The sequence below is a fragment of the Polypterus senegalus genome, chromosome 9, assembly GCF_016835505.1.
Source record: "Polypterus senegalus isolate Bchr_013 chromosome 9, ASM1683550v1, whole genome shotgun sequence".
NCBI classification, from domain to species: domain Eukaryota; kingdom Metazoa; phylum Chordata; class Cladistia; order Polypteriformes; family Polypteridae; genus Polypterus; species Polypterus senegalus.
In genome coordinates, this window is record NC_053162.1 from 126,933,380 (window position 1) to 126,944,107 (window position 10,728).

General features: G+C 40.8%; 1 protein-coding gene and 1 long non-coding RNA gene across 3 annotated transcripts in view; one reads left to right on the forward strand and one right to left on the reverse strand.

Annotated features, from left to right (window-relative positions):
• Nucleotides 1-2,804, reverse strand: part of cops7a (COP9 constitutive photomorphogenic homolog subunit 7A) — a 57,932-nt gene extending 55,128 nt beyond the window's left edge. Inside the window, exons 1-5 of the mRNA XM_039763797.1 lie at nucleotides 2,658-2,804; nucleotides 2,025-2,213; nucleotides 1,867-1,942; nucleotides 598-686; nucleotides 278-480 (exon numbers count right to left, since the gene is read on the reverse strand). Of these exons, the coding sequence (XP_039619731.1) occupies nucleotides 278-480; nucleotides 598-686; nucleotides 1,867-1,942; nucleotides 2,025-2,189 (533 nt within the window). The 5' untranslated portion in view covers nucleotides 2,190-2,213; nucleotides 2,658-2,804. The remainder of the gene's footprint in view (nucleotides 1-277; nucleotides 481-597; nucleotides 687-1,866; nucleotides 1,943-2,024; nucleotides 2,214-2,657) is intronic.
• A 17-nt stretch (nucleotides 2,805-2,821) lies between these two features.
• LOC120535755 lies at nucleotides 2,822-4,237 on the forward strand. 2 transcript variants are annotated; one of them, XR_005634967.1, is made up of 3 exons: nucleotides 2,822-3,111; nucleotides 3,280-3,364; nucleotides 3,689-4,237. It is a non-coding gene; the product is annotated as an uncharacterized LOC120535755 (long non-coding RNA). The 2 variants fall into 2 exon arrangements; XR_005634968.1 differs by lacking the exon at nucleotides 3,689-4,237 and adding an exon at nucleotides 3,459-3,655.
• The last annotated feature ends 6,491 nt before the right edge of the window (nucleotides 4,238-10,728 follow it).

Consider the following 10,728-nt stretch of genomic DNA (forward strand, 5'->3'; position numbering starts at 1 on the left):
TAGTGGTTAAGAAATTATATTCCAAAACTACAAGGTTAACACAGTCCATTTGTTACCTACACAACTGACCAAGTCACTTCACCTGCCTCTGCCCAGCTATGAAAAAATGTTTGTGAATAGCTAGGCTGCATATCTGAACTTGTAATGTTTGGCACGGTGCTTGCTAATAAAGGTATTTTGTTTGTCCAGCCACATAAGGGAGCCTAAAAAGCCTCACGAAAACAAAACCCAAAAAAAAAAAATTCACCAATGAGATACTCTTTCACAGTAAACATACCACTCTTGCAGAGTTTGAGAGATGCCAGCTAGTTCACTTCTTCGCAAATCCCTTCCCATGCTACAGTCAACCTCCACCTGCTGGTTGCGTTGGTCCAGCTTGCCTTGTATTATGTCTGCATAGACAGCCTCAATGAGGAGGTCTTCTAGTTGTCGTACATTCTTCATTTCCAGCTCCTTAAGAAGCAGTGAATAAGGGAGGCACTAAGGAAAAAGAAAGAAAAAGTTTCCCTTCATGAAGTTGTCAAGCCTTTATCGACACCTGATCTAAACCCACCAAAATGTAGAAGCATGTCTTCTCAGATATTTCAATAGCCTTACCTTCAAGTTGGCAGCCAGGCTGACAATAGATAAATGGCGAAGTTTGTTCTTCTGAGCTTCACTAAGTTCCGGAAGTGAGGAAGCATTCTCTATTGAGTAGAAAGAAATAATACAATGGGTGTAAAAAGGGTTTACTGCTGCCCACTCTAAAAGACTTACTCTAGTAGGTTCAGGCCTTTGGTCATGTCACATCTGGACTACGGAAACTCTCTGCTGGCAGGAGTATCGCCAAATGTCATCATGCCACTGCAGATGATTCAAAATGCAGCAGTATGGCTGGTGTTCAACCAGCCAAGGCGGACACATGTCACTCTTCTTTTCTGATCATTACATTGGCTTCCTTCTGCGGCATGTATTAGGTTCAAATTCTTAAAGCTTTCCTACAGAGTAATCAAAAATCAGTACGTATATATATGAAGACACTGGTGAGGTCCTATGCTCTTTTTTGACCACTCAGGTCTGCTGATACCACCTCAGCATGGCATCAAGTCTCAATCCAGATTCTTTTCATGTGTAGCTCCTAGCTGGTGGAACAAGCTGCCCATCTCCATTCAAAATCCTCACTTGCTTGGTGAATGTTCGTCTAACTTAAAAGTTCTTATAATCTAGAAATTGTAACTAGCTTGTATTTTGTTCCAAGTTCTTCACTTGAAATAATCAATTTTGTAACCCAGCCCCTTAACACTTGTTCCCACATAAACCCAACCTACCAACTACCCTCCAACCACTTATGTTTACCAAATTATGTTGATATCTCTTGTAAGTTAATTTGGATAGAAGTGTCGGCTAAGCAAATAAATGTAAAAAAGAATAATAGTCCTACCAGAGGACTGTGAGCTTCATCTAATTCTCCTGAAATACATAAATCCTACAAGTGTCAACAACATGTTACTACTATGCAAACATCTTCTTTGTAGCAAGGATTCTCCAGATTACATTTCTGAATTTACATAGTACCCTACTGTTGGAACTTCATGGAACTTTCTCTTGGTATCTGTTTGTGAAGCTCTTTCTGGCCTGGCATTTAAATTTTGACTTTAAAACTGTCTTTTAAAACGTTAAAGTTTTTCTTTACTGGGTTCAAACAGTATTTTAACCATCCATCTTCTTCTTGATTTTGTTGCTGCAGCTGACCAACCATGTACTTTATTAAATTTGCACTTTCATGTGCTGCGAATAACTTTTCAGCCCAGTTCTCCATGAAATGCATTATACAAACATTGGGCAAGTAACTTCAACAGCAATGCAAAAAGACTGAAATACACTTACCACGGTAGTCACAGTATGTGCCATAGGCAAACAAGTTAAGAAGTTGGTAGACAGGGGCATGTGGTCCAGACTCCAGCTGAAAAATCACAACAAATATTAAAGCTGCTTTCAAGGGGACCCTTCTCTGACAAATCACCCATGCACGGTTTGCTGCTCACCTCCCGGACATTGGGCATGTCCAACACCTCCCCAAACAAATACACCCCTGGGCACTCCAGCAGCTGATGAATGAGTGCTACCAGGGCGGCACCACGCGTAGACTTGGCCAACAGCAGGAACTGCTCCAGATTCTGTGAGCCCGCCTTGACCTCGGCAGCGGACATTGTCACCGACAGGAGACACGCAACCTACCAACACAGAAACAACATGAAACCACGTGACTCCGCTACTGGATCATTTACGGGAAGTGGCTCGTTTTACTTTCCATGTAATGTTTATTAACTTAGGTGCTTGGATATGTCACCACAACGCTCGACTTTAAGCTTAGAGATAAAAAAAACAAACACGTTTAATATAGTTTTAATAAACACTGTTAAAGGCGAAAGAGACTAGCGTACTACACCACTTCCTCGCATGCTTTTAACTCGCATTCTCAATTCTGTTACTACGGTAGTAAGTGAACGAATGCCAGCTACTGAAACACCGCGTCTTGACAGTCAAGACCGCGGTTCCCAAGGGACCACAGGCCAAGGAGGCGCACAAGCATAAGACAGCCACCAAAAAGTACTCCAAACAGACTAGCCTCTCCCGGCACAAACGGGTACATCTTCTTTTCTTGTCAAAATGCCTACCTGTCCCCGAGATCTGGACGATTTATTTTCACTTTTCTCTGCAGAAGCCCCACAGTCATTCGCGTCAGAGCCGTGTTGCGCAGCTTCTTTCCTGATTGGCAGACAGAATCTGGGGACGGGTGGAGGAGGGAGCTTCTTCAATTCGTGATTGGTCAAAAATGTTTAGAGGGCGTATGAAACGGGTTGATTGATGGTGATACTCTCGCATTGAACAAGAAGAAGCTGCGCAGAAGTTGGGGAAGTTTGCTTAGGATTGGCGAAGGACTCCTGATGGACAATCAATGGGGTGGGGTTTAGGGTACATTCTCGTCTCTGATTCGATGGGTGGTCTATTTGTTGGCCTTGACATCAATGAAACAGTAGAATTTTAACAGCCAGGCAAATCACAACGGCTTAAGGGTAACATGTGGATTGTGTTTTTGTTACTTTCTTTCCAGCCATTGGATATGACGTGGTAATTAACGCCGTTATTTTTTCATTTCTGATTGGAGTGGAAGATGTTAAGAAAAATGTTAATTTATTGCCCTTTATTAGTAAAGTGCAGTAACAGTATTCGATGGAAGGGGCGCCGTCATATCATGCTTGAGGGTATTAATTGGTGCTCTGTGTTCCGCTATTGCAGAGGGGTGAGCCAGAGAACGTGTGATTGATTGTAAGCAGCAGCGTTAAGAAGGCGCGTTGCAGAGTTTGCGTGTGTAAAGGAACCGGTGAGATTTTCCTTTCCTTTCATTCTTCCCCCATTTCATTAGACGCCCACAAACAGCACGAAACAAAAGCAAAATTCCATCTGTTTAATTGCAGCTGTGAAGTAGGAGGCACATTTAAAAAGAAATGGAACACAGGAAAACGAGGAGGAGTAAAGATTGAGAATAAATATATTTCTGGAAAAGACACCTGTTTGTGATGAAAATACATCATCCAGGCACAAATGTTTCAGAGTCGAAGGGAGAACAACAGAAACAAAAAGCAAACATACCAGTCTGAGAATCCTGTGATGCAAATATAACATGTAACTGTCCTGTTTTTTTCAGGGGTTGGATTCTGAAGTCATCTCATAACTCAAGAGTTTATAATTAATGGGTGAAGGGCAAAAGGAGAGAAAGTGAGTGCAGCGAGCTGAGGAAGGTGTTGTATAGCTTCATTAACACCACAGTCCAGCAGGAGCAGAATGTTCTCGGCAGAAGCATGGATCACTGCACTGTCAACAGAATCATCTCTCTGTATAAACTTGAGAAGCATCACACTGAGCAAGTACATGCATATGCATGCATGCAGTATAAACAATAAGCAAAACTGATTTTCAGGTCACAAGGCTGACCTGATTAGATACAAATATGATCCGTTTCCTTGACTTTGAATGCGGATACCTGTTCTTGCTGGGGTCAGACAGCAAATTCTAGAAGTATGAGTGGTGATCAGAAAGGTTTGAACCTTTTAATAGAAACCCCGGTAAAATCACACTTTTTTTTTTCAACATAATCCCTGTGAAGACACTTTGCCACTTAATATGCCTCTTTCTTTTACACGAGTTTCATGCAGTGCATCTGGAAAGTATTCACAGCACATCACTTTTTCCACATTTTGTTATGTTACAGCCTTATTCCAAAATGGATTAAGTTCATTTTTTTCCCTCAGAATTCTACACACAACACCCCATAATGACAACGTGAAAAAAGTTTACTTCAGGTTTTTGCAAATTTATTAAAATAAAAAAACTGAGAAATCACATGTACATAAGTATTCACAGCCTTTGCGCAATACTTTGTTGATGCACCTTTGGCAGCAATTACAGCCTCAAGTCTTTTTGAATTTGATGCCACAAGCTTGGCACACCTATCCTTGGCCAGTTTCGCCCATTTCTCTTTGCAGCACCTCTCAAGCTCCATCAGGTTGGATGGGAAGCGTCGTTGCACAGCCATTTTAAGATCTGTCCAGAGATGTTCAATCGGATTCAAGTCTGGGCTCTGACTGGGCCACTCAAGGACATTCACAGAGTTGTCCTGAAGTCACTCCTTTGATATCTTGGCTGTGTGCTTAGGGTCGTTGTCCTGCTGAAAGATGAACCGTCGCCCCAGTGTGAGGTCAAGAGCGCTCTGGAGCAGGTTTTCATCCAGGATGTCTCTGTACATTGCTGCAGTCATCTCTCCCTTCATCCTGACTAGTCTCCCAGTTCCTGCCACTGAAAAAGATCCCCACAGCATGATGCTGCCACCACCATGCTTCACTGTAGGGATGGTATTGGCCTGGTGATGATCGGTGCCTGGTTTCCTCCAAATGTGATGCCTGGCATTCACACCAAAGAGTTCAATCTTTGTCTCATCAGACCAGAGAATTTTGTTTCTCATGGTCTGAGAGTCCTTCAGGTGCCTTTTGGCAAACTCCAGGTGGCTGCCATGTGCCTTTTACTAAGGAGCGGCTTCCGTCTGGCCACTCTACCATACAGGCCTGATTGGTGGATTGCTGCAGAGATGGTTGTCCTGGAAGGTTCTCCTCTCTCCACAGAGGACCTTTGGAGCTCTGACAGAGTGACCATCAGGTTCTTGGTCACCACCCTGATCGCTCAGGTTAGATGGCCGGCCAGCTCTAGGAAGAGTCCTGGTGGTTTCAAACTTCTTCCATGTACGGTTGATGGAGGCCACTGTGCTCATTGGGACCTTCAAAGCAGAAGAAATTTTTCTGTAACCTTCCCCAGATTTGTGCCTGGAGACAATCCTGTCTCGGAGGTCTAAAGACAATTCCTTTGACTTCATGCTTGATTTGTGCTCTGACATGAACTGTCAACTGTGGGACCTTATATAGACAGGTGTGTGCCTTTCCAAATCATGTCCAATCAACTGAATTTACCACAGGAGGAGTCCAGTTAAGCTGAAGAAACATCTCAAGGATGATCAGGGGAAACAGGATGCACCTGAGCTCAATTTTGAGCTTCATGGCAAAGGCTGTGAATACTTATGTACATGTGCTTTCTTTTCTTTTCTAGAATTCTGAGGAAAAAAATGAATTTAATCCATTTTGGAATAAGGCTGTAACATAACAAAATGTGGAAAAAGTGATGTGCTGTGAATACTTTCCAGATGCACTGTATATGTGGGGTTACTGCTATTTTACCCTTTGATAAATAACAGTTTGTTTGTAATCTGGTACTTTAAATGGTTTACATATTCACATTCATGTGTGCATGGAAGTGTGTGCATTGACTCTGTAATGTTCCGGTGCCTTGTCCAGAGGTTGTTCCAGGCTTGCTCCCGATGCTTTCTGGTTTATCACCAGCTGCCCCGCGACCATGGTCGGGTTTGGAAGATGGGCGAATGAATAGATATGTTTATGTAGACTATTGATACATATGTTTTAAGGAATGTTTACAGTTCTTAGTAACTGAAAAAAGAAAACTACCAGTTTACTATAGATATTTTAATCAATATACATTTGACTTGGCATTTTAAAAGTGAGTATTTTATTTACAAAATGTGTAAACACAACTATAATAATCTACACATATAACACAATAATAAATCGTTTAATAGCCTAATGGCAGGTTCACTTTATAAACAGAATACTAGTTTTAAAAAGTAATGTAATTCAGTAACTCGCTTAACCCAGACCAGGTTCGCAGGTGCGGCTTAAGTCTATCCTAGTTAGCACAGTGCGCAAGGCAGGAAAAGAAATCCCGAACAGCAGGACAGCAGGGTGCCAGTTCATCGCAGGGTGAAAACCCACACACACCAACCACAGACAAGGGGAAAAATTAGTGTCGCCAGTTCACCTAACCAGCATGTCTTTGGACAATGGGAGGAAACCGGAGTAAAGCCACACAGACACAGGAAGTACATGCAAACTTTAGGCAGGGAGGAAACGGGACGCAAATCTCTGGTTTTCTTGCTGCGAGGTAGCAGCGCCACCATTGCGTCACCGTGCAACCCAGTTTTAAAAAGTAAATAATAATGCTGCGTCAGTTACAGGATGGTATTAGTGGAAGATGTTCCAGTGTTGTTCATAGTACGTATTTACGGTAACCAGAGGGGTGCAGTGCTGTAGTCATGGGTCAAGGCTAAGACTACAGTAAGTATAGGTGCAGTGTGCTACTTGGAGTCGGAGAAGGGGATCAAAGTTGCGTACTAACGTAGACCACCTAGTGAGCACGTTTAAAGAACCTACTACATTGGGTAATGTTATAAAATTAATTCCGTACGCATCAGACAAACTGTTATGGACCATTAAAATATGGAATTGAGTTGACTTGGTTGTACGAAAAGAAACACACACTGTGAACCGGAAACGCTAGGAACTTGGAATTCACATATTTTAGAAATCAGGAACTAATATTTGGCCATTTACAAAATCAACAATGTTGAGTACCGCTTTCAGGGTGAGGCTTAAAGTTGCTCTCCCTTCATATCCCTGTTCTGTTTTTAATTGAATATAATTTACAGTAGGGATATATTTATGTGTCATACGCCTTTCAACATGCATTCTCCTAGGACAGAATATACAGTAAATCGTTCTGCTAAAATACTCCAATATGTACAGTAAATTCTAATTTCATTGAATTTTCTATTTACTTTTTTCATTTGATTTTGTGAAATGCATTATCTACATTTTCTGACGCATTGATTAAGTAGCAAAACCCAAACGGGGGGATTCATGGTTGTGTGGGGGGCTAAATATATCCTGGCTCCCACAACCCTAAATTAGATTAAATAGGTTTGATAATGGACGGATGTGTACGATATCTCTGTTTCATGCTACAGTCAGTATGCCAGAATTATGAAGACATTTGCTTCAATTTCTGAACAAAGATATGATCAGTGTTTATAAATTGGTGAATATCTATGCAAATCTTTCTTCATTTTTTCAAATTGTGGATCAGACATTGTTGTAAAGAGGTTAAAATAATGATTTTTAAGTTATGTGGGAAAATAATGTAAATTTGCATGGTGTTTTAATATAGGAATTGCAGATTATTTAGATGAGATGCCGTTTTTAATTGAATAAAGTATGAAAATAAAGTAGTGCTCATAATGGAAAGAGTAACATTGTGACTGATGTTGCATTTGGCAGGAGTTTGACATGACTGGGTTGGGTAAGTTTTTTATGTAGGATGTTAACCAACCAACCAACCAACCATTTTCTAACCCGCTGAATCCAAATACAAGGTCACGGGGGTCTGCTGGAGCCAATCCCAGCCAACACAGGGCACAAGGCAGGAACCAATCCTGGGCAGGGTGCCAACCCACCGCAGGACACACACAAACACACCCACACACGCACACACTAGGGCCAATTTAGAATCGCCAGTATGTAGGATGTTAGTAGTGTGCATATTACAAATAAGGAGCAGCCTGAGGGCTGATGGGATTTATGCAGATGAAAAAGCAAATGTTTTTATAGTGCCATGATTATGGAATGTGTGAGTTTTATGCTCAGATGAAATAACTATTGTGTGATCAAAAAAGATATAAAATAAGTGGGACCTTTTCTGGTTAATCGGACTATAACCTTCATGGCTATGAGGTAATCATAGGAGTAGTCTCATTAATGAGTAGCAACACCATTATCAAGTCATTAGTTCTCCCATTTTAGCATGATGCAATTTTTGCTTAAACTATGTGACTAGTTGTGCCATCCTGTTTCAACCAACCAACCAACCATTTTCCAACCCGCTGAATCCGAATACAGGGTCACGGGGGTCTGCTGGAGCCAATCCCAGCCAACACAGGGCACAAGGCAGGAACCAATCCTGGGCAGGGTGCCAACCCACCGCAGATCCTGTTTCACCAGTTCTTTTATAACTGAATGATCTCTTCGAGGCATTCTAAAACATGAACAGTTTGACTACATTTTTTTGACACTGATGTTAAGTTTGCCATTTACAACAGCATCTCAACGAGGAGCAACAATGACTGCTCAGAGCAAACCACCTAACATGAAATTTGCTATGTGGACTTTAAATCAATTGGATTGTATGATTGTTAGATATGCAAAATAAACACATACAGGTTAAGGTGAAATGAAGTTTGTGTTAACCTCACTAAGAACTTCATGTTCACTGATATTAGCAGTCACTTAGGGATTAAGGGTCACTTTCCTAGTTCATCCAGGTCCTGCAGGAATGCAGAGAGATGCCTTTGTGCAGCCTTTGTAGTGGTGAAAGCCAAAGGAAAGGTGAATGATTGATTCAAAGCCGTAGTCCCAGACATATCCACCATATCACTGTTGAGGTTGCCAGAGGCAAGTACTGCAGGATGTGCATGTAACTCAAGGTTAATAGGCTAAGGTATTGTTTAGGGACACTACCTGTCCAGCAATTACAAAAAGAACCTAAAAGACTTATATAGTGCCTTTTGTGAAAAACTAACATAAACAGGGTTAGAAATAATTCATGGCTCTTATGGAAGTTATAGACTATTTTTCAACAAATAACCCAGGCATGCTTGTTGGAATAAATAAAATAATACAATTTTTTCATAAGATAAGGATAATCGAAGACTGACATATGCAAGTATATCCAGACAAAGAACAGTACTGAACACCACAAAACATAAATCTAATGCAGTTTGCTTGATCTTTTTCTCTCCTATAAAAAAAGGAACAAAGTCCATAAGTTCTGTTTCCTTAATATTTATCCAAATAACCTTATTCATTCAGAACCAGCTTTTACTGTAAATGTTCTTGTCAGCATTCTAGTCTTTTAGATGGTAGGATGGATCAGTTTTTGCCCTGTTATAAAGTCTTGTTTATCGTGGCATTGATTTCCTTAATAGCTCATCTGCACATGGTGCCACATCGAGGTTTTCAGCAAGGATTTGCATGTGTTTGTGCCACACACTGTTTAAAACAGCTGTGTGACTGATGCTGCTGTGAGTTAAGGGAAGGTTAGTTTAGCTTTCCTAAGGAGTTTACAACCAGAAAATTATAAAAGATAAAACTTTTCTTTCATATGCTTTCTGTTAAGTTTCTAGCTTTGCCCTAACTATGAAGTTACAGTATAAATAACAGTCTCAAAATCAAATAATAAAGTGTGCTTGTCTGTTTGATTCCTGTAGTCTCTGCTTTGTCCTAATTTATTCGTGGTTAGCTATTCTGTGGCATACATGGAAGGATGTTCAGCGTACTTTGTATATCTTAGTCCAGATAATTTTCTCCTTTCTTGGTGGTTGCTGGTTATATATAATGCACTTACAGGCTTATGAGGTTTTGAATGCAGTGTTTCACTTCTCCTCATATAAAGTTTATCCCTGCTGTTGAGTCAGTGATCAGTCAGCTTTTTTCCCTTGGACATGTGATTGTTGTTTTTATGTATGTTCTTACTTACTTGTGTACCTCACTATCCTTTAGTGAGGCTGGACTCTGCACAGCAGCTGTATCAAGCTCCGTTATGGATGGACATCTATTCTTTTATGGCATGGCATTTGCTTACCCTTGGGAGTAGAAGGATTTTTCCAGCTTCTGTTATGGCCACACTCTAGGCAGCAGGGGTCCTCATATAGAGCACAAGGTAAAGCCGGGCAGGTAGCAGTTAAACTAGTGCACAGCATGGACATTTTGGTGTTGTTTTATTTTTGGGTGCTCATTGTGAAGAGACACATGGAGTGTCTATAGATCAGTGTGAGAATCAGCAAGACCAAGAGATACTTGATTAGACAAAGTCAAAATCAGGAGATCAAAACTGAACAGACAACCAAGAATCAAAGCGAAGTCAAAAATATAATGAAGTCAGAAATCAGAAAACAGTGCTAGAGCCTACTTGAGTAAAAAGCTAGCTACACTAAAGAGAGTCAATACAAGGGGTGTTCACTGAGAGAGAGAGCATAGTAAATCTGTCACAAATGTATAATGTTATTTCTGTGATGTCACAAGCACAACTAATGTGGTTGCATTACATGCCCTGGCAGTGGCACATAAACAAGAAAACCAGGACAGGAATAAAATTAAACTCAAATGTCTAAATCACAAATAAACCACATAAACAGAATCTAAATTTTAGTCAGAAAGTGTATTGTAAAGAGAGGTCCAGAGCAGCAGCTGCAAAACATGCTTTTTAACTGAACTGACTTTTGTTGTTAAGAGTCAA